This window comes from Drosophila miranda, chromosome 2 (genome assembly GCF_003369915.1).
Source record: "Drosophila miranda strain MSH22 chromosome 2, D.miranda_PacBio2.1, whole genome shotgun sequence".
NCBI lineage: Eukaryota > Metazoa > Arthropoda > Insecta > Diptera > Drosophilidae > Drosophila > Drosophila miranda.
In genome coordinates, this window is record NC_046675.1 from 5236177 (window position 1) to 5259854 (window position 23678).

The following is a 23678-nucleotide window of genomic DNA, read 5'->3' on the forward strand; positions in this document are numbered from 1 at the left end:
AACACAGCTGCAAGCACATAGCCCCCTACACACATATATGTACAGCTGCCACACATACAGGGATTGCACATTTACAGTGGCCCTCGCTCGTATGCGGCCACTTTTTCTGCCCAACTAAGTGGGCATCCATCTTATTATCACTGTGGGTAGTAAAATGTAATTAAAAGTTATCACAAATGTAATTTAGTTAGATTCGAGTTAAATAATGTTTTATAATTTGTATTTCCAATGAGGGATGAAGGGTAAAACGTTCTAATTTAACAGAATTCTTTACATATTTGAACTTTAAAGCGGGAAAAGAATAGGTAAAAGGTCTTTATTAAAATTAAGTATACGCTAGGTATAACGCACGAAAGCTGCTAAAAATATCAAGCAATAACAAAAATAGCTAAAGCGTAGCTCTGTGCGGGTCAGTCAGAATTTTTTACGAAGCCATAAACTGTCTTTACATATCGGTAGAATAGGTAATATTTATAGTGAATCCATAAATCCATACATACACGCAGTGTACATACATTTGCACTTGCTCTGAGATTGAACCTATACATATGTACGTATAAATATATATTTTGACAGTATTTTGCGGAGAGTCATATCTATTATAAATTTTGTATACACAATACTTTGGGAAAACACTGAAGCGCTGGCGAATCGAAAGCGCAGCTCTCAATACATCTAAAGACAGAGAGAGAGAGAGAGAGAGAGAAAGAGGGAGAGGGTGCGAGGAAGTGCAAAATTTGTGTGTATAGGGGAGTAGGAGGAGCACATACATTAAGCCAGCACTGTGTAGGTAGGCGACACGACATGCAACGCCTGCTGTTCCTGGCTCTGTCACTGCTGCAACATTTGCCTTGCCCCTTACCCTTCTCACGTGAGCGGCCGCAGCGCATGACAAGAGTAGGTGACCTTGACAGTGAACTTGAAATAATGCTGCTACACAAGGATTCAAAGCCTGTGTGCGTGTGTGTGTGAGTGAGCTTGAACGAAACGCTTTGGAATGGAACGGGAAAAGGGAACGAACAAAAACTGAGAGAGCGAGGGAGCCACGGAAAGCTTTTGCTCTTGCATCTGGTCGAGTGTGCGGGGGTGGAGGCGGAGTGCAGGGCAACCTCTCCTCCCGCATTGGTTCTATATATGGGTGTCGTACGACCAGGCAAGCTTTCTCTCTCTTTCTCCCTCTTGCCCTGGCGGCGGCGGCAGTGGCTTTTTCGCCGTCTCGCTTCCACAGACGGGGATGAATCATCGCGCTGCGACGTGTTGTCTGCAGTCGTCCACATTTGTGAAATATGTAGCACAAATTTCGCTTTCATGTATGGAAACGATACGGAGACGAATAGCGAAAGCGTGCAGGACAGAGAGGCGAGTAGTTTATGCAACGGCCAGGCCCAACGGCTAATGGCGAGCATATGTTGGCTGTTGCACTCGACGGGCAAGCAAGTGCCAAATCTTTCCCGTTCCCATTGCCATTACTATTCCCATTCCCATTCCCATTTCGATTTCATTTGCTGTTTTCCTTTTCATTTCCATCTACTTTTGTTTTGTGCATTCAACTTTGACATTTGGGCCTGCTACAGGGTGGATTTTATGTATGTATGTGTTGACCCTATTACTGTCGATGCATTTGGCATTGTCTTGCGTCAGCACAGATTAAAGAATTGAAAGTTAAGGGCTGATAAATTTACTTATTGCTGTCCCCAAAGCCTCAAAGCTGTCGTCTGTACAAGTCGATTTCCCAAGGTCTGTTCAAATTTGTATATAGAAAGATGAAGGCAGATATCTCACAGCCAAAGAGCTGACCCACTTCTTGTACATGAAATACGTTGTCTGGAAAATATGAAAGCTTACAGATTAAATGGGCAACTTAGAATTTTTAAAAATTTCTTCGAACAAAGCTGTTTTTGAGCCATCAGCTTGCTTAAATTAAAAAATAGAAAATCTAACAAAATATAGACAATTTTTTCTTTCGGAATTAGGAATCACAGCAGACCACGTCCCCTTTTTTTTTATCGCTCAGATAGATTTTTCAAAGGTATTAAACATGCGATAAAATATGTGATGAAACTGCTCTCAGAACTGTCCCAAAAATATGCAGAAAATATTAAAAAAACACTGATTAATTTACATTAATGTTTGGTATATATTTTAGGAATAAATTATGTTTTCAATATCTTTATAATAAATATGTTCCTTTTCTTCCTGTAGAGTCATTAAGGGATCTTTTTTTCTCTGAGTGTGTGATCAGGTGCGATTTGTCAGAACTATACAGATGATGCGTGGGCACTTGCAATTGAAAATTGAATTCTTTTCGGTACTTTTCCATATCTGCCAAAACCCGAAATGTGCAACCACACAATACACTGGGCGAGTGGGAGGGGGATAGAGCCAGAGATCGTAGGGGTAGAGAAAAGTACATATACATATGTATAGGGAGAGAGCTGTATGCAGTAACCTTGAGAACGCTTTGAATTTTGTAGTTGGGACAAAGGGTGTGGTGTGCGTCATTGAGAGAGCACCAAACACATACAGAGAAAGAGAGACCGTCAGAGTCGGAGAGTGAGAGCGAACGGGAAGTGCAGTTGCAGCGCTGCTTTAAACTTTTCGCTTTGCCACATTTCTTTGACGACGCGACGTCGTGCTTAGTAAACCTCTGGCCCTCTCCCTCGCACCCTGGCTATCTATCTCTCACTCTTTCTTCTCCCCTCCCCCCAGCCACTCTCTTCTGCTCAGTGAGCATCTTGTTGTTTGCTTGTTTTTCGTTTAGTTTTCGTTTTACTCTTATTTTTTGTGCGCAAATGCAATTCACGTTCAAGGCCAGCCACCAAATGCATGTGTGTGTGTGCTATGTACTGTACTCTATGTACATGGACAGGCTCGTATGTGGACGCGTATGTATTTTCTGTCGGCAGTTGTCAACTGTATGTATTTCAGTACAGCCGCACACAGACACAACTACAGATAAAGATGCAAAAGCACAAATACATGGACACAATCAATAAACTGCAATTTCTCTGCTTTATAGTATCTGTATGCCGTTCAGTTCCGTTCCGTTTCGTTCCATTTTCTTGCCTTTATTTTCACGTTATCGCAGCTATTTTTCACATTTCTGGCACATCTTCGTGTTTGTCAAACATTATTAAGAACGAACGGAAGAGGTAAAGAGACGTAAAGAATCTGATACATGGCGCAGATGACTGCATTTCATAGACAAAGAAAAATAAAAACCATCTGGGATCAGAAATGTAAAAGTAGATGAAACAGCTTTAAAATAAAAACTGGGTTATAGATAAGGTTATTATTATTAGTCATACTTCTGGGATTATCTTATCTTAATTCGTTCCTAATTTTAATCGGGACGTAATCAGTTTGAAAAATTTAAGAACTATCTAAAATTTCAAAAAATGTTCGGCTTAAGAAAAGTTGGAATTTCAGAATCTTGCGAAATCAAGAAAAGCTACAATATATATTTTCTTTACACTCAAATTCAAAATGTATTAAGATTAAGAAAAATAATTCAATATGTTAGCAGCTGAATCGCAAAGAATCCTATGTCCCTGGGGAACACTTTTGAATGCATAATTTTCCATTCCATTGCATCAGTTATTGCACCCACGAGGAAGCAAGACAAGAAACGCCAGAACGTTCCCCGGCTCATCTTACCCTCCTCTGGAATTATATAATTTGCCGTCAATGGCAATGAAAATGCCATGCAATCAAGCGTGAAATGTAGAGAATTACCAATTATAGAAAATAATACAATATGTGTGGGCTAAGCGGCAAAACTCTTATCATAATAACGCAATAGAGGGCACGTTCGGCCTTTGAAAGGGTACTGATCGGATCTACATAAAAGGTTTCCCCTCCTATATTAAAATATGTTTTCTTTAAAGGCTTCTGCAATTATAAGGTAATTTCAAATCTTTAAAATCTTTAATAAAAACCTCTCGTTTGAGATATTTATTAGGACATCCTTTCCCAATGGAAAACAGACTCAACAGCATGTCCTAATAAATATCTCAAACGAGTATTTTAGTTTATTATTAGCTCATGCATCGTTTTAAGAAACTCTTTTTATTATCATTTCCTTAAGAACAATGAGGCGCATTGATGACTTCAGGAGGGTATTCCATATTCGATATGTGAAACGATACTAAAAAACTCGTAATAGACTTCCACTGTTCTTCCCCAATCCCAATACGGTGGCAGATGCGGTAATCGACATCACATCAACAAAAAGCTGAGTAATAATATTTCTCAGCTTCGAAACCAAATTAAATGCAGGGCAGTGCTGCTAAAGGGGGGGTCAAAGTTCGTAAGAAAAATCTATACATTCAATTTGGAAAATAAAACGTCTAAAACGTTTACTAAAAACCGATTTAGTTTTTGAAAACTAGTCAAAGGGATGAGATATTAATGTGGGGGGCCAAATGTTGGATGGGAGCACGCCTTCTCCAGGCTGTCATTCCTCAAAGAAAGCTGTCTAGATCCCCCTTTTTTTTGCAGAATATTCCCACGCCCGTGAAGTGTTTGATAGAAGCCGATTCGCCGTTTTTACAAAATCAAGTTGTGTGTAAGTAAACTACTGCGTTGCATTTAATGGCGAGCGTTGGACAAACAAATTACGCGAAATTTCATACGAAATATTTTCGTAATTCGCATCTGGCTTGACTAATTAGAATTTGATTGGGATTCCTCGCATACATGGCTTGGCTCGCTTTCCTTGAATATGTCACGGAAATTGCCAATACCCATATGGAAATCGAGCGAGGAAAACGGTTTAAGCAGGCGCCATTTTAATGCAAACAACACTCGAATGAAATGATGTAAAATTCTATTTAGAGGGCAAGGTCAGCACCATAGCTGTGGTGCTGCAGCTCTCTCTCTCTCTCTCTCACTCTCCCAGGCTCTCTTTTGGAAAGAGAGGAGTGGTCTCTTGGGCGTAGTATATGTTCGTGCCTCGGTGGGACGTGGGCGTGGGCGTCGGCTGTGGCTGTAGCTTTGGCAATTGCAGCAGCTGGATTCTCGTCCTGCAAAGGCCACACAAAATGACCCATATGCGTCATTCCCGTCGACACTGCTGTTGCCAACTAAACCACTTTTCTTGGCCATCCTCCCCCCTCCTCGTTGGCATGGCTGCTGCAGCTTGATGGCCACTCGACGCTAATTGTGTCCTGTGGCGCTTGTCAAATGCATCCGATAGCACACCGAATCCGTTGCCGCACCAGATTTCAGCAGCTGTTTTCTGTTTCATCCGTTTTTAATTACATTTCGATGTGCATATGCAATTCAGAGAGATATCGATTGGATTGGCGAACAAATTAAAAATTGTACAGAGGAATATTTAAGGAAGGGTGCTTAAGAACATTGCAAGTGGTAAAAAGGAAAAAGAGGTCGATTTTGGGCAGCTATTCGTTTTCGAGATTTTTGCAAAAAACCAAGGAATTAAATCAGAGATTTTTAGCAAAAGTTGAGGCCACAGATTGATGCACATTTCTGATAATTATTGGGCATTGATATCCCTTAAAATATGATTTGAGAAATAGCTTAAGCCTCTGCCGCACGGGTCTTGCCGAGCAAATTGAGCAAATTTTCTGAATTTTTTTTTAGACAGTTCAATATGTTAGATTTACTTTGAGGTACAACTTTTATCTAAAATTATCTGTCTAGAAAAGGAAAACGTGACTATAAAAATACAAGAAAATACCGAAAAAGTAAAATGTTGACTATTTCAATAGGTTTTCAGATCAAAGTTAATAAAAATATTATATAATTTGGTTAAATTAGCTGAGTTTCAATATTAGAAAAAAAACTCCTAGTAAAGGTATATGGGAATGCGTTTTTATTGCCTTTTAATTTGTGGGCCTCGGTAGACCTTTCGCGGGAAATGCCTGTATTTAAATATAGATTGTTGTTGACTGAATTTCAGCAGAAATATATTCTCGTAAATTCGTGGGATCCTTTTTTCCCCGGATTATTCCGAGAAAAAACACAAACATATGTAGAAAGCTTAAAAATAACTCCTACGTCATAACGGTAGCTTGAACTGCACGCATCTGACAATAGATGGCGGCATGAAAAAGCTTTTCGGTTATGTTAACTTTGCAGAACAGCTTTTCAGCGCTGTTAACTTAACAGAAATTCTTTTTGGATCTGTTAACTCAATATTTACAAATAAATAGTTTATGGTGGTAAGTTTAAATAAAAAAAATCAAGTGTGGGAATTCTTTTTGTACTATTAATGAACCGTTATAATAATGCTAATACCTTTAAGAAAAGAACAGCAACCAAACCTCAACCCCAATTACCCCCCACCCGCTGTGCGAGACGAGACTTACGCATATTGGATTTACAGGAAAGGTGGACCGGAAGCAACCCATACATACTCCCATACATACATTACGCATACGCAACGTGGACGGTTGCTTGACAAGGTAAATCACAGCATGATTGAAAAATTGTCATTGAAAGTGGTCAGGCACTTGCGTGAGCATTTGCTCAGACCCGACCCGTCAAGTCGGAGTAGACCCCAACAGATGAATAGACAAACCGATAATCAAAGCGATACTCCGACCGAATGAGGACGACCCAACTGCAATTGTCAGTTCAGTGCGGACTCAAATAAGAATTGTGACAGTTCCAGCTGGGGGAAAACTGACCACATGTCAATGCAAAGCAACTTCAAAGCGACGAAATGATGGACAGTCCACAGGGTACAATAGGGGGGGTGGGGTGGTTGTGCCGTAAATACAGGTTAATGGCAGGTAATTGAGGAAAACAATTTCGTATTCGCATAACTGGTAAATGAACAAACCGTTTGCTACTCTCAGCGAATTTAATTGGGAAAGAGAGACCTCATAACCGGAATAGTTGGCCGACAGGGGATGCAAACTGACAAATGGCATGGTATTTGAATTCCAAATGACAATTAGTATTTTGCCAGGGCCACAGAGGTAGGAGTCGGCATTTGGACAAATTTACAAATCAATTCTCTCACACACACCCCACACACGCACATACAACACACCATTTGCATATGAGAAATAGTTAATGACCAAAACAGAGACGTTGTTGACCCCTCAAAACAACAATTGGACTTTGAATTTGAACGGAATTTCCAATGCAAATACACTGAGAGGAAGCGATAAGGCAAGCATTGAAAGAGGATGAGTTTAAGAAATAAAAAGGATAGAGAAAGATCTTAATATAGAATGATTTACGATAGATTTAATTATGTATATTGTTTTGGGATGTATAAAATATAGATTAATCCTGGCTTTCCTTCAGTGTACTTGCATTAGTTTGTGGTGCAATTAGTGCACTAATAATTTATGAGGTTTATTAATTGCTGCACTCAAACCGAATCAGTTGGCCTTCGTTTTGCAGTCCCTTAAAGGCTGTTAAAGACAAGTTTTACACAGAAAAAAGACTAAAAAGACATGCCAGACAATGCCCAATTAGACCGAGAATTCCTTTTAAATCGCATTGATATTTGTTATGGAATTCGGCGCTAGTGCCAAGGGTATATTGGATCAAAGAGGCTGTGCGGGTGAGGACCACATAACTTTTCCTTGTGACTGAAGGAACAGAGATGGAAAATTGAGGCTTGTACGGGATACATGAAGGATAAGATAGTTCTCAATCAGAAAGTAGTAATACCGACACTTGCCAGCATTGTGTTGTGTAGATAAAGGAATAAAGTGGCAAACTTATGTCTGATTCATGTTTCAGTTTTCTGCAGTTTTAGGAACCATTATATCACGATTTTTAACATAGATTAAACAATTTTGTATAGGTTATGCTAAGCGAAAAAATGTCTATGAAAAACCAGTATTTATGGCGGGATAAGCGGACGCTCTCGATTTCTCAAAAGATTTCTTTGAAGACAGACGTCTCTGGGATGGAGTAAGCCTTTTTGTGCTTGGAATTACGAGACTTAAGACTGCTCGAAAACCTGATGGAAAGGCCTCTTTGGATGCAAAGGGGCATCCCTCTATGGCAACGTATTCTGTCCGACAACTGACGAAGTCCCGAAAAATCCCAAGTGCTGCCAGAACGGCCTTTACTGGCTGTAAATACATGTTATTGGCTGGACTTAGCTATTCAGTTTCTTGATTTTCTACAGATCCAAAGGCCAAAGAACTGACCCAAGGGTTGACTTCCGCAGCCAGGTGGCTCGAACGCCTTTTGTGAAGACCCCCTGCCATTGAAAGACTTTTCTTTGTTAAGTGATATATTAAACTTTAACTAGAGATCGTTTATTGAATGCTTCTAATGGTTTGTAAGTCACATAATATCGTTGCTGCCGGACTCCACCGCCGCTGCCGTTGCGGGTGCCACCCAATTGAAGGCATGCCCAGCCGCTGGTACCGCTGGAGGCGCCGCTGGGGCGGTCAGTGGGGCCGCTACCGTCGGGCCGGCAGCTGTGGTGGCCGCAATACGGGGCACGGGCCGTAGTACGTTCGTGGTGTGGTTGGGTCATTTGACGGGCATCGGGGGTAGCAGATTTTGGGCCACATTCGACAGTTGCCTCAGATGATTCGCCTGGACATACTGAAAGGCCGAGGAGCGCTCCAAGTGCTGCGACAGATAGAACTCGCCCAGAGAGTAGAAGCGACGTTGATCGAAGGGCTGGAAGGGAAAGCCGTGAAACCGCTGTCCACCCACATAACTCTTTGAAGCTGCCGGGGGATAAATGGGTATTCCATGAGGGGGGCGTGGCAATGGACCATACGTCGTGGTAGTAGCTGGGCCGTGCGCCGACGACTGTTGTAATTGTGGGTGCTCCGGTAGGGGGTGTGGATGCTGCTGCTGCTGCTGTTGGGCCTTAAAGAAGTCAAGGTTCTTGAGATTCTCCAGCATCTGGTGGGAAGCTTGATGTTTCTTAAGGTAGGCATGGCTATCAGGAGGAAGATAATAAAGGCCATATAGCAATTGGTTTACCGATACTATACTGATCTTTTCGTTTAGAGATTGGTGTAGACTGAAGTATCTTACCGTCGGAAGGTCTTGCCGCACAGATGACACGGATAGATGCCATCACTAGCTTCATCGTGGACTCTGTCTGCCTCCTGGTTGGGGTCGGTCGATTCGCTCAGGGTGCCCTGTCGCTTCTTTCCAGCCGTAGCCGCAGCCGTAGCCGCGTCCGCTTTGGGCTTATGCCAGCGTCTGTGGGATGCTAGATTGGCTGGGCAATTAAAGACCTGCCAAGGAGAGATTAGTATCTGAAAGATCTACCTCAGAGCAGGACTGACTAACCTTCTCGCATTCGGAGCACTTGTACTCGATGTGGACGATGCGGGGACAGCGGTGCTGGGCCAGCATGAAGGCATCGTCGTAGATGGTGCGACAAAGCTGGCACAAGTAGTCGCCAATCTTATTATCGATGCTGGCGAGGATGGCCTTGGCCTCCTCGGTGATTTCCACCACATTGAAAGCCGGATCAATGTCACCTTTGCGCACGACCAGCTCCTCATCGTCGCGCAGCTTGCGTATGATGGTGCCGGACACGGGACTTATGGTCTCCTCATCAATGGCCGTGTGCTTGCGTAGCTTGGCCCGCTTCCGTTCGGTCTTGTGTGTCCGCATGGGGGGAGCTGGTGCTGCCGGGGGAAGGGATGCCATCAGTGGCGATGTCTGGTGCTCGGCCCCAGCTCCAACGCAACTCAGATCCGTGTAGGTTTTCTCGATGAGCAGCTCTTCTCGGGCTGCGGCTAGCTCCTCTTTGGCTGCCTCCATCTCTGGCTGCTGAAAGTCCCTTTCAAACAATCGGGCCAAGCCATCCACGGCTTGATTGTGCAGCTCCTCGTCCTCGTACAGGACTTCATTACGTTTCAGGGCCTTGGGGTCGAGAAGTTCGGCCTGCAGTCTCAAGGCGGGGCTCTGCAGGTCCACAGTCTCATCATCGTCACTGCCCAGGACATCGACAAAGACCTCCTCCTCATCATCGTCGTCATCGTCAGCTTTAGCGCTGCCCGCCACACGGGCATCCGCCTCGACCTCAAGTTCTTGGGTCTCATCGCTGACTTGAACCTGGACCGTCTCATCATCACCGTCGTTGACTTCCTCCGTGTCCGTGGCATCCTCATTGTAGTCATGGGAACTGACAACTGTTTCATCCTCGTCCTCGGTCAACACGATGGTCTCATCATCCACATAGATGGGCGAGCTGGCAACGAGAACGGGAAGGGGGCGAGGCACGCTCGATTGACTTGCCGGAATTTGCTCAAAGTTATTTTTTGTCTCGTGAAAATTACTTTTATTAAAGGACAACGACGCCCCCTCAAAGCCGCGCATGCCATAGCAGTTGTCCCCCTGATGAGGCGGCTGCTGATGCGTCTGCTGCTGCTGCTGCTGATGATGATGGTGATGGTGGAGATGATGAAAGTAGCTAGTGGCTGGCTGCATCCCGAGTATAGCATGAGAGGCTGTTGCTGTTGCAGACAGCGCCGCAGCTGGAGCTGGGGCCGGAGCTGGTGCTGGTGCTGGGGCTGGTGTGTTCACCATGTGCGGCCGCCACAGATAATTCTCCTCGGACATTAATCTCTGGCGCTTGCGGGGCGGCGAGGGCGTCGATGGCGGTGTAATTGGCACAATGCTGGCCGCTGCACGCAGCGACAGATCCAGTGGCGACAGCAACGAAATCGCCGGACGATGTTGACTAAATTGCGGAAATGTCTCGTTGATTGCTGGTAATGCCCGGGACTGGGACTCGCCGTAATGGTTCGGGTGGCCGGGATGCAGTGGCTGGGCCTGAAGCTGGTGCTGCTGCTGCTGCTGGTGCTGGCTTAGATGTGGATGTGACAGAGACTGCAGAGGGGGATGGGACAGTGGATTCATGTTCATCATTTTTCCTCGCTATCTTGGTTTTTCTATTATTTTCCAGAGTAAAACACTTGAGATTTCATTTAATGTTTCCGTTTTGCCTTTTCCATGGATAATATAATGTTGCTTGCTTGATTTAACTGGAAAAAGGGATAATTATATTCAAGTTTGTTCTGATTTATATTAGAAAAGGTTCTCGCTAAATGGTTGTTATTATTATGCTTATTTTTGGGTTGGAACAATGGCCATACAATGCCTCTAGAAGATGTACTTTAGATCGAAAAGGCGCCTAAAAAAGAGGCTCTTTTGGATGCCTCCTATGATGTACAAATATGCATATATTTATTGATATTAAAAGTAAATAATATTTAAAATTAATTTAGTTAGCTTCTAAACAGAATCGGACTGTAAGTGGACATGAAATATTCTTAAAATATCAGATCAAATTTATTAAAACTTTTTAACTTGGGCTTTGCCAACTTTAAAATATGGAATAAATGGAACAGGGGCTTAGATGGGCTTATTAAATAAAAAAATATATCAAAAAAAATAATAAAAAAGTCCTCCGCTATCCTATTATAGTCGTTTCGAATTATATTGTGTCTTCTGCTTAAGTAGAAATTGCTTTCCTATTTCTAAACTTTTTTAGAAAATTATTCCTGGTTGGATGACAGGTTTATGATTTTATTTTTGTATGAAATTATTGGTGAAAGAAATCCTAGCTGGTAGATTTGAGGAGGATTGATATATTTGAAGATCATATCGAAAAGTTCAACGGTTTCATAGCATATAGTTTGTGTTTATGTTTATATGATAGAAATTTAACACAGAACATTTTATGGCAGTATTAATATAAAATACTAAGAAAGTCTTTGCAGTAATTACATTAAAAACAGTTATCACTTTTATTAGACACCAACAGTTTAACAAATTTCCTGCCCAAGAGATATATTTAAGGAAGGAGGTACCTACGTAGATGAACGCCTGAGAAATCTTTCCATAGAAGATCTCTCACTCTACTTCCTTTTTGATAGACTAAACTAATTCCAATAATCTAAGTGTTTCCATATCATAAAAGGCACATTTAGACCATTAAATGTTTCAGTTGTCAGTTCCAAAATTCATTTTATATAGCCTCAACACTAAGCCGGTATATCTGATAAAATTTTTATTGTTTTAACAATTTATTAATTTTATTTATTTTGTAATTCATTCACTCTTTAGTCTGCATATTAATCTTTTTTTTTAATACTTTATGTCCACTTATGATCTGAAACTATTTAAATCACTTTGGAAACTATGTATGTATGTATTTTCAAACTAACATTTTTCACTGCGGGTTCCTTGTGTTACATTTGGAATATCCTTGCGCACTTATTACCTTTCGACCTCTAACCGTAAGCTGTTCGATGAACCGTTACACGCAACTTTCTCGAGGCAAACGCTGAAACGAACTGAACGGAGGACGCTACGCCGCACCGTGTCCGTGTCCGTGTCCGTGGCTGGTTGGAGCGGTGTCGCAGTCACCTGTCGCAATTCTCTGCGCTGAAATTGGGTTTGAATGCGAAGAAGCCAATGGAAGCCGCCACCCACCACTCCTCGAGGTCAGCCACCCAGCTCACCCACTTTTGGCCTGGAGAGATGCCCATGGCCCGTGCGGCTCTCTCTCGCACACAGCTGCGGAATCCTGAGCGGCCTGCTCTGGGATTCGCCCGCCGTTTGCATAGCTTGACAATCCCACCCTCAGGCGCCCACGCAGACGGAGGGCGCATGCGCCGACACGCCCCTGAAGGAACGTGCTGCTCTGTTGGGGCCGAGGAGGGGGCGGGGGCTGGCTGCCCAGCTGCTGGCATCTGTTGCTCTGCTCGGGCAGCGCCCATTGGCAGCATGCAGGGAAGAGCAGAGCAGAGCATTGATGGCCAAGCCATGCCACGCCTCCGAAAACCAGAAACCAGAATGGAATGTCATTCAATTGAAAATGAAGAATTTCATTGCAGTGCATTGGAGTTTTCCAAACCCCACCCCCCCACACCTACAATTGGATGGGAGGATGCGGATGAGGAGTTTATGGGGCAGGTGATTGAGCCTTTTGTTGCCTTGCTACCTGTGCTTTGTTCCTCTCTCTCTCTCTTTCTCTCTCTATCCCTCTCTCTCGTCATCGTCATCATCATCTTCATCATCATGGTCATCTTTGTTCAGACATTTTAAGAACCAAAGGATTCTTTTTGTGGTTTTGAAATTTTAATGTAGCTTCCCCGCTGCGACTGAGTTTTCCAAAATGGCGTCAGCTATGAAAAAAATCAACTTGAAGAAGTTTGTCTTAGCCAGGGCTGGAAAGTACATTGCTATTGAAGGTTAAAAACGATGCAACATATTATTATTTTTAGATCATGACATTTTAAATAATTTTCAATAATCTGAGTAAAACCTCTCTGGGGTTTCCACCCCTTGGTCCTAAGATCTAATGTGGTCCATACCCGTGGATGTGATTCGGAATAAAATATGCTCAAATTAAGACAGATTTGAAAATATATTAAAAGTTCACAAAACGCCGGTTCATTCATTGACTTCCAACCCTGGCTTCGCGTGTTTGAAGGGAAAAAATTCCAAGCTGTAGTCTGCACGAGTACATGGTACTACGATATCTAGAAGCCTTACAATATATTATCCATGCTAAATGGCTTGGAGAATAGATATTTTTTCAACGGTATATGCCACAGACCAGTTTTTTATTGAATATTGAAAATAATGAATACATCTAACAAAGGAGACCAAAAAGATAATCATGTGTTAAAAATATATAAATTCTGGGTTGCCCTTTCTTACTTAAAGCTTTACTGATTCATTATAAAGTGTTACCAAAGTTCTGGTTCACTCGCTGGCTCCAATTTATTCAGCCCTTCGCAGCCCTGGCTTCGACTGCAACTGAATGCAATTAATTAGAGAAAAAACTTAATTAAATTGTTGCGTCGGGACACCAGCAACACAGCCCAGGCCCGAACACAATTCCGACTAATAAACAGAACAGGAATTTAATTATGAACTTTTATATCCTGCCGCACAGCCGAAAACACAGCCTTTCCTCTTTCCCACATCACAATGGAAGGAAAAGACAGCAAAAAAAAGAGATCGGTTCATTAAGTTTTTAGCTTTGCACAGATTTTCTGGAGCAACGAGGTCAACAGGTAACACTTTGTGGCTTTTCCCTGGCCGTCGGCTAATTGCCAGTTCGTCAGGGGCTCATTAGCATAGCTGGGGCCTTTGTGAGATGCTCAACCGTTATTCCTGCCTCCTGTTCCGGACACTTGTCTAAGGAAATGTTCTTGACGAGAATGAAAAACATTTTACGCTCATTTGCATGAAGATTTCATGGGCTAATTGCCCGTGTTGTCGCCGTTGCTGTAAACATGTTCAAGTGTCGAATTACACACGTAACAATTCAGGGCATCATCATCCCCCTGCTACCCATCGACCGCAACACGTTGCATGCCACCCCGTAGCCTCGAACGGGGAGGGTGGGTTCGTTTGGCCTCATGGGCTGCCTGACTTGCGGTCTGCGGTGTCTGTTTACATAGCGAGGGTTGGGTAATGGGCTCTTAATTAGGCTCATATGATGATGATCTTTGGCAACGGATTTGCGATATGTTTGCTCAACGGATTTACAAGTGAAGTAAGTGCAGATAATATCCTAGTTGTGCACCATCGATCGAATGTGATTAATAAACGAAAGACTTTTCATTAAAATTAAATGGGCTTGATAATATTACATTAGTTCTTTGATTTCTCAGCGATCGAATCCCAAGTTGGCTTCGAGATAGCTTGTAAAATCCATTAGGTATAGGTATATGTATAGGTATAGGTATAGGTAGTTTATTCAACATTTGGTCATTCAGCACCATTCTATTTATGATGATGTCATCCTGCAAAAGGAATACGAATATTAATATTAAACTTAAACAATTTCTCACGATTCGCTACATACATTAAAAGGACAGCTGTGGTTAAAGTTGCTGAAGTTTCGTATAGCATCGTGCACCAAGTAGAAAAACGGGAAGCGCTTCGGGTTTTTGAAGAAGCCGCAGACATCCACTGTGACATTTTATAGGAAGGGCCGATAGCCATTAAACCATCGGAACGTAGTCACCTGAAACTGACACTCGAGGCCTGTTAACTTTAATTTGCATGACCAATTCATATACGGAGACATACCTTTACTCTGTTCATGGGCAACTATTTCGGTTGTACATGCATATTGAGCCCCACAATGCCTCGACCCAGAAGCTTAAGTTCACATTTCTACTTAGCCCCTATAACATGACCTATAGAGGATTAAAAGGATAAAATTATTTTTTGTTCTTAGATCTCTCAACGATCGTATCCCAAGTTGACTTCGAAAAAGAACTCGATTTCGACGCGCCAGATGCCTTCGGTAGCTATAACAATCAATAGCTTGTAGAATCCATTGGGTAAAGGTAGTTTATTCAACATTTGGTCATTCAGCACCATTCTATTTATGATGATATCGTGCTGCACGTGGAATAAGGAATGAAATGTTAAAGTAAACTGGGTGCAAACGATTCCCCAGTTACTTACATTGTAGGGGCAGCTGTGGTTAAAGTTGCTGAAGTTTCGTAAAGGATCGTGCAGTATGTTGAAGAACGGAAAGCGTTTCTTGTGCTTGAAGAAGTCACAGATATCCACGCTGATATTGTAAAAACTGGGCCGATAACCATTGAATCGTCGGAACGTAGACACCTGAAACTGAAACTCGAGGCCTGTCAACTTCCTCAATTCTCATGACCAACTTACATACGGGCACATACTTTTACTCTTTTGAATGGCAACTGTTTCCCGTGTAAATGCATATTGAGTGCCACAATGCCTCGACCTAGAATTTTGAGCTCGCATTTCGCGAACTCGCAATAAGATTTCTCGTAGCACTTGCACCTGATATTTTTGAACTTAAAAAGACCATCCGAGCAGTCGAGGATCAGGATCAAAGCAACAAATGTCAACACTCGGATCGGAACGCTTGGGAACCTCATCGTTGAGGCCCCAGTCTGGAAATGGACGACATCATCATTATAATCGGAGCTGAACTATTTTCCAATTTACCAGCTACTAATTTACTTACCACACTATTTACATTTTAGCATTTCGATATCAATACCCTTCAAAAAAAGAACGACGATAATGTCATCATCATTATCGGAGCTTGACTTGTTTCAACACCCTTAAAGAGGGTATTATTCATTCTGTCGAATGACGTTCACATTTTTAGATATATGTCTAAAATTTTACTACTAAAAATAGATAAATAAATTCTTGGGTTGTTACTAAATAACCGAAAAGACTTATGACAATGGTCCAAATAGCAGAATGATCAGATATTAAATGTGATGAATTTTTAAAGGCTATTTCCAGCTGCTAATACAAATTTTTCCATTAATAATCGATCAAGCTCTAATCTACAAAGAAAAATATAATACTCCCCATTTTACGTATGAGTAGTTTAGTAAATAGTTTATTTATCAGAGATTCATTAAATTCTGATCAGATAATGACGGTACATTTTGAGCATAAATATATAAATAAGTACCGATTATACCTGAATATATCACATATACATTTTCCCGATGTTCAATATTTCAACAATAGTCTATAAACACACCTTCACACTTAGCCCCTATAACATGATCTATAGAGGATAAAAAGGATAATATTACTTTTTGTTCTTTGATCTCTCAGCGATCGTATCCCAAGTTGACTTCGAAAAAGAACTCGATTTCGCCGCGCCAGATGCCTTCGGTAGCTATAACAATCAATAGCTTGTAGAATCCATTAGGAACAGGTAGTTTATTCAACATTTGGTCATTCAGCACCATTCTATTTATGATGATATCGTGCTGCACGGGGAATAAGGAATGAAATGTTAAAGTAAACTGGGTGCAAACGATTCCCCAGTTACTTACATTGTAGGGGCAGCTATGGTTAAAGTTGCTGAAGATTCGTAAAGGATCGTGCAGTATGTTGAAGAACGGAAAGCGTTTCTTGTGCTTGAAGAAGTCACAGATATCTACGCTCATATTGTAAAAACTGGGCCGATAACCATTGAATCGTCGGAACGTAGTCACCTGAAACTGAAACTCGAGGCCTGTCAACATCCTTAATTCTCATGACCAACTTACATACGGGCACATACTTTTACTCTTTTGAATGGCAACTGTTTCCCGTGTAAATGCATATTGAGTGCCACAATGCCTCGACCTAGAATTTTGAGCTCGCATTTCGCGAACTCGCAATACGATTTCTCGTAGCACTTGCACTTGATATTTTTGAACTTAAAAAGACCATCCGAGCAGTCGAGGATCAGGATCATAGCAACAAATCTCAACACTCGGATCGGAATGCTTGGGACCCTCATTGTTGAGGCCCAATTCTGTATATGGACGACGACATTATCATCATTATTGTCATCATCGGAGCTTGACTTGTTTTTATACCCTTGAACAGGGTCTAAAGGTCGAATGACGTTCACATTTGTTGATATATTCCTACATTTGTATACCAGATACTCAAAAAGAGTATAGGGGTATATTAGATAAGTGGGGAAAATGGATGTGTGTCACGGCCAGAAGCTCTTCCGACCCCATAAAGTATATATATTCTTGATCAGCATTAATAGCCGAGTCGATTGAGTCATGTTTGTCTGTCCGTAAGAGCCGTTGCTCTAGCTCTTATATATTTTATTTTATTATATATCTTATATTTTGTATCCAGACTTATGAAATAGGTCCAAGTGACAGAATGATCTTGGAATATCGAAAGTATGTACAATTCGCTGCCTGTTTTTTTGTCCAGAAGATAAATTCGAATCATCTTTTGAAGGGTATTTCCAGCTGTTAATATGGATTTTTCAATAAATAATCTATCAATCTCTAATTTACAAACAAAAATATAATACTCCCCATTTTACGTATGAGTGGTTTAGTAAATATGTAGTTTATTTATCAGAAAAGAACACTGTAAAGGCATCAGTGCCTCATTAAATTCTGATCAGATAATGATGGTACATTTTGAGCACTAATATGATGTCATGAAATAGTTTTCCCAATGTTAAATGTTTCACCATTAGCTCATAAGCACACCTTACACCTATCCTACATCAGGATCTCCTCTATCAAAAAGGATTTTCTTAATGATTTTGCCTATTGTTGTTTGATATCTCAGCGATCGTATCCCAAGTTGATTTCTACATACGCCTCGACTTCGCCGCGCCAAATTCCTTTGGTAGCTACAGCAACCAATAGCTTGTAGAATCCATTAGGAACAGGTATCCTGCTAATCATTTCATCGTTAAGCACCATTCTATCAATAATGATATCATCCTGCACAGGGGATTTAAAAATGAGCCTTAAAGTTAAGTAATTTCATACGATTTCTCCACATACATTGTAGGGACAGCTGTGGTTAAAGTTGCTGAAGTTTCGTATAGCATCGTGCACCATTTTGAAGTACGGGAAGCGCTTCGGGTTCTTTAAGAAGCCGCAGACATCCACTGTGACATTGTATAAGAAGGGCCGATATCCACTAAATTGTCGGAACATGGTCAATATTGCCTAACAGGGTAACACAGCACCGAGAAAGAAAGGATAATCTCTCGAAAGTTCAAGATTGGGAGTTACTTCAATTTGCAGGACTAGCCCACACACAAGGACGTACCTTAACGTTGGTGATGGGCAGCTGTTTCGCTTGTACATGCATATTGAGCCCCACAATGCCACGACCCAGAACCTTAAGTTCACATTTCTTGAACTCGCAATAAGATTTCTCGTAGCACTTGCACTTGATATTTTTGTACTTGAAGAGACCGTCCGACCCGTGCAGGATCAGGATCATAGCAACAAATGTCGACACTCGGATCGGAATGCTTGGGACCTTCATCGTTGAGACACAGCTATGGAAATGGACGACATCACCATTATAATCGGAGCTTGACTATTCGCTAAAAAAAAAAACATTTAATCATTTCGATTTAAATACCCAAAAATAGATTCAGTTACCAAAAATAAGTGGTTGAGCAAAAATCATTTATCATTTATACCCGATACCCAAAAATATTATAGGGGTATGTTAGATTTGTGGTGACAGTGGATGTGTGCAACATCCAGAAGGAAGAGTTTCCGACCCCATATAGTATTAATACCTATTCCTCATCAGCATCAATAACCGAGTCGATAAACCCTGTCTGTCCGTCTGTCCGTCGGTCGGTATATCCGTCCATCCGTCCTGATGACTGCGACTCACAGCGTTTCTCTTTGTTTTGCCTTTGTGCTTAATAGTGTACATATTTATGAATGTTTTTGAATATTTCAGACAGATTTAGCTAAAATTGTAAAATTAAGGTCCTGTAAGGATATAAACCTTTTAGATAATTAATTACATAATGTTTTGAAAGGGTATTCCATGTCTGTAATATCTGTAAATTCAATATCTGCCATTTAACGCCTGAGCAATTTAGTAAATAGTCCCAAATCCGCCCCAAACGCTTTTAAAATTAACTTGTATGGAATATTTATTCGAAATCAAAACTGGAAAGGATCGGAAGCTCATTAAATATTGATCAGCAAATGACGCATAGTCCATAAACACACCTTACACCTATCCTACATTCAGACCTCCTCTATCAAAAAGGATTTTCTTAATGATTTTGCCGTTTGTTGTTTGATATCTCAGCGATCGTATCCCAAGTTGACCTCTAAATATGCCTCGACTTCGCCGCGAAAGATACCTTCGGTAGCTACAGCAACCAATAGCTTGTAGAATCCATTAGGAACAGGTATCCTGCTAATCATTTCGTCGTTAAGCACCATTCTATCAATAATGATATCATCCTGCACGGGGGATTTAAAAATGAGCCTTAAAGTTAAGTAATTTCATACGATTCCTCCACATACATTGTAGGGACAGCTGTGGTTAAAGTTGCTGAAGTTTCGTATAGCATCGTGCACCATGATGAAGAACGGGAAGCGCTTCGGGTTTTTTACGAAGCCGCAGACATCCACTGTGACATTGTATAGGAAGGGCCGATAGCCATTAAACCTTCGAAACGTAGTCACCTGGAACTGACACTCGAGGCCTGTTAACTTTAATTTGCATGACCAATTCATATACGGAGACATACCTTTACTCTGTGAATGGGCAACTGTTTCGCTTGTACATGCATATTGAGCCCCACAATGCCACGACCCAGAACCTTAAGTTCACATTTCTTGAACTCGCAATAAGATTTCTCGTAGCACTTGCACTTGATATTTTTGTACTTAAAAAGACCATCGGACCCGTTGAGAATCAGGATCATAGAAACAAATGTCGCCACTCGGATCGGAATGCTTGGGACCCTCATTGTTTAGGCACAACTATAGAAATGGACCTCATCATCATTCTAATCGGAGCTGAACTATGTTCTAATTTACTAGCTAATTACTAATTACTTATTTATTTAATAGACTGTTTAAATTTTAGAATTTCGATATCAATACCAATACTAGAAAACAAATTCGCTTAACCAGAACACGTGATGGAGGAAAAATCATTTATTTTAAAAACCGTATAGGGGTATGTTAGATTTTTGGTGACAGTGGATGAGTGTAAAACCCTGAAGGAACCCATAAAGTATACATATTCTGGATCAGCAATAATTTCCGAGTCGATATAGCCTTGTTTCTCTGCCAGTCTGTCCGTCCATCCGTGCCGATGAGCGCCTAGATCTCAGGGAATATCCACACTTCTGTGATATCACACAGTAACAAGTCTATTTCAAAATGCCCGTTTCCATATAAACCATATCTACCAGATTGCCGGATCTGGATCATATCTGATTATTGTTACAGCCAAAATTAACAGATCTTATTATTCATTTTTGTAAGGTCCTGTAAGGAAATACCCAAAAGGGTATTTCAAGTCAACAATATCTATTTAATTCCATATCAGACATTTACCGCTTGAGCAATTTAGTAATTAACCCCAAACCCAAAAAAATACTGGATAGGTATCAAAAGCTCATTGACTATTGATCTATTGATCAGAAAATTGTGCACATTGTACATTCCAAAATGTTTGATGTCACGAAAGATGTATTTTTCGCGATGAACAATGTTTCAACAATAGTCCTTAAACACACCAAACCACTTCATTCTCCTCCAACTGAAGTTCCCTATTGAAGGACATTAAAGACTTCCTGTATGCCACGCAGAGAACAAAACGCTATTGACAAACCATAAGCCCAACTACAATCGACTGCAAGGGGGTTGGGAGGGGGTTGCGTCGCCTCGCTGGAGACGTTGATGACCTTTGAGGGAGGACCAGCACCAGGACCAGGACCGAGCCGAAAGGCCAGCCAGAGGAGCCCCGGCCAGTCCGTTTTAATTAGAGTGGCATGAAAGTATGCCCGAGGCTGAGGCTAGGAGCTGATTCGCTCTATGCGATTCTTATGCAAATGCTTTTAATTACAAAACTGTGAAACTGAATTACGCAACATTGCGTTATTTAAGTGAATTATTTTGAGGCAGGTTCGTGTGTTTAATTGCCCAACTCAACGCCTTTTTAATTGCCAGAACCGTTGAGCCTCGAAAAGAAATGGCCAGATGGACGACCGCCATCGCCATCGGGTTCAAAAAATTTTTCGTTTTATTTTTTTTTTAAATTTCGTTTTAAGTCTCCTGTAAATTGAATTTTACGACGACTTGGCTGTATCCAAAATCGATATTGATTGATTCAATTTTAATATGAATATGGGATATTGGGATATGTGATAGCATGTTGGGGTCTTGCCAAAAGATTCTAAAAATGTCGCAAATTTATGATTGCCTGACTAGAAGCCGTAGTAAGAGATCTAATCAGACCGCCAGAATTTAAAGTAATTTTGATTCAATCTATAAATCTTTTAAATATATAAAATTTGAAAGTAAAGACACAATGATTCACTGTCCCAACAGCACAGATATCGTGAAATCCCGCTTCGATTTCCTCGGAGAAATCTGAAGCTATTGACCATTCTCCGTCATAGGAAATTGAAATTGAAAAGTTTACCCTCCTCTCGACGAGGCTAATAGGAAATATTTTTAGATAAAAAGGCGACAAATTGAATTTGCAAAGGTCACACATAAGTGCGACACTTGATAGCAGGCATTGGCACTTCACGTGAGTCGCCCGTCCACCTCCCGGCGAAAGAACTCCCCAGAAGAGCTACTTGAAATTGTTGGAATTTTCTTTTCTCTGCTGAGAGATGAGATTGGCAATACATATTTGGATTTCCATTTGCCCTTCCACAGAAGCTATGCACATTATTTTCGCCAAATTGAATTGGCAAAGTGATTTGATTGTGCGTGAATAAAGACATTTCCGATCAGAGGGTGTGACCATGGGACCAGGGCCAACCCCTTTAATAAAAAACTGTCTACGGGCTGAAAACCGCATTACGGATTTTAATTAACCGGGGCAGGAATATTTCAACATCCATTAAAATATCATATTACATCCAAGGAGAGAAAGAGAGAGAGAGAGTCTTGACTTTGGAAAGGGTTTTAGTGGCTTATGTGGCCAACAACTGTAGAAGCCTTTATCCTGGATAAATGCAGCCATTATATAATGAAAATGAAATGAAAGATAGTTGCCTGACTGGCGGCTTCCCAATTGATTGGCCATTGAACATATTGTTTTTCTATTAATTATACGAAAATTACGTCAACAAAGAGCACATATGGCTTCGGAATACAGCAAGGATCCCGCGGGAAATCCAAAAACACACAACCTCAAAACGGAGACACGCAAGTCTCGATAGTCTAGAGATAATCACCATAATCGGACTCTGCACTTTAAGCGATTTTCAATACAATACGAGCTTCAGTACATACTTAGGGGGAAAAATGCCACCAAGAACGAGTCGCATGACGCACAATGAAAAACTGAAGGCGGAAAATTGCGAATTGCGAAGGGAAAAAATCGGCAGGCAATCCGCTTACAATGCAAACGGGGGGTAGCCCAGGAGGGTGACCAGGGACCAGGGACCAGGGTGGGGATGTGTTCTGTCCCGTAATTACATATCCTTTGTTCGCACACTCAACGGTTTTCAGTTTATTCTTGGGCACTCTGGGATGGTACTCTGACGTCCGTGGTCACCTGTAGAGCAAAGACCTTGGCTATCTCGCCAGTTCCCTCGACCACTTCCACGAAGAACTTGTAGGTTCCGTTCTGCAAGCTCGCTGGATAGATATCGTACGCACTGATATTCAGCAGCGAGAAGTTTCCCACTCGCACAGGACACGAAATGATTTCGCTCATCTGCATCTTCGATTTGAGAAAATATTGCATCATGGGATTGCCAGAAAAGTCGGAGAAGAAGCCGCACAGGTCCAGGCGCTTCATCTGCAGCAGAGTGACGAAGATCGTTTCGCCCTCGGGCCTTACGCGCACCTTCAAACCGAAGATCAGGAAATTGCTGCCCAGCTCCCTTTTGAGCCGCACATTAATATCGAAATGGGAGCGATCCGTATGGATGTGGGTGAAAACCTTCATATAGCCAGACTCGCCGTAAACGTTGATGTGGTTGATGCGCAGAATGGGTTTCTGAAAGGCAGTGCAACTCGATGAGAGATGATTGCTCATCCACGGAACAACTAAAATACCTTATTCGAGTCATCATCCTCATCCCACATTGATTTCGTACCATTTTCCTTGGAGAATATCAACTGGAAGAGCGATAAAAACAATGCGTTCTGAATGAGGTTCATTGCGCAATGGGAATAACTACCGGAGATCAGACCATGGCTATGGTCATGGTCTCTGCGCCATACTATACT

At 41.6% G+C, this 23678-nt stretch overlaps 6 protein-coding genes and 1 pseudogene across 6 annotated transcripts; all 7 read right to left on the bottom strand.

Annotated features, from left to right (window-relative positions):
- Positions 1 to 8268: 8268 nt before the first annotated feature.
- LOC108154585 lies at positions 8269 to 10942 on the bottom strand. The gene is made up of 3 exons (XM_033389695.1): positions 9253 to 10942; positions 8992 to 9197; positions 8269 to 8893 (listed from the first exon to the last, which is right to left on the bottom strand). Exons 1-3 carry the CDS (start codon positions 10840 to 10842, stop codon positions 8473 to 8475), a joined length of 2217 nt encoding a protein of 738 aa, XP_033245586.1. The 5' UTR covers positions 10843 to 10942; the 3' UTR covers positions 8269 to 8472.
- Positions 10943 to 14602: 3660 nt separating this feature from the next.
- Positions 14603 to 15111, bottom strand: LOC108154015 (annotated as a pseudogene).
- Positions 15112 to 15183: 72 nt separating this feature from the next.
- Positions 15184 to 15863, bottom strand: LOC108154014. Its single transcript, XM_017284108.1, has 3 exons — positions 15648 to 15863; positions 15412 to 15585; positions 15184 to 15345 (listed from the first exon to the last, which is right to left on the bottom strand). The coding sequence occupies exons 1-3, from the start codon at positions 15861 to 15863 to the stop codon at positions 15184 to 15186; spliced, it is 552 nt and encodes a 183-aa protein (XP_017139597.1).
- Positions 15864 to 16562: 699 nt separating this feature from the next.
- LOC108154013 lies at positions 16563 to 17197 on the bottom strand. Its single transcript, XM_017284107.1, has 3 exons — positions 17027 to 17197; positions 16791 to 16964; positions 16563 to 16724 (listed from the first exon to the last, which is right to left on the bottom strand). Exons 1-3 carry the CDS (start codon positions 17195 to 17197, stop codon positions 16563 to 16565), a joined length of 507 nt encoding a protein of 168 aa, XP_017139596.1.
- An 811-nt stretch (positions 17198 to 18008) lies between these two features.
- Positions 18009 to 18762, bottom strand: LOC108154666. The gene is made up of 3 exons (XM_017285003.2): positions 18541 to 18762; positions 18270 to 18437; positions 18009 to 18206 (listed from the first exon to the last, which is right to left on the bottom strand). Exons 1-3 carry the CDS (start codon positions 18760 to 18762, stop codon positions 18045 to 18047), a joined length of 552 nt encoding a protein of 183 aa, XP_017140492.1. The 3' UTR covers positions 18009 to 18044.
- Positions 18763 to 19550: 788 nt separating this feature from the next.
- On the bottom strand, positions 19551 to 20224 carry LOC108154647. The gene is made up of 3 exons (XM_017284978.1): positions 20003 to 20224; positions 19776 to 19943; positions 19551 to 19712 (listed from the first exon to the last, which is right to left on the bottom strand). The coding sequence occupies exons 1-3, from the start codon at positions 20222 to 20224 to the stop codon at positions 19551 to 19553; spliced, it is 552 nt and encodes a 183-aa protein (XP_017140467.1).
- A 2729-nt stretch (positions 20225 to 22953) lies between these two features.
- On the bottom strand, positions 22954 to 23609 carry LOC108154012. Its single transcript, XM_017284106.1, has 2 exons — positions 23505 to 23609; positions 22954 to 23445 (listed from the first exon to the last, which is right to left on the bottom strand). The coding sequence occupies exons 1-2, from the start codon at positions 23607 to 23609 to the stop codon at positions 22954 to 22956; spliced, it is 597 nt and encodes a 198-aa protein (XP_017139595.1).
- Positions 23610 to 23678: the final 69 nt, after the last annotated feature.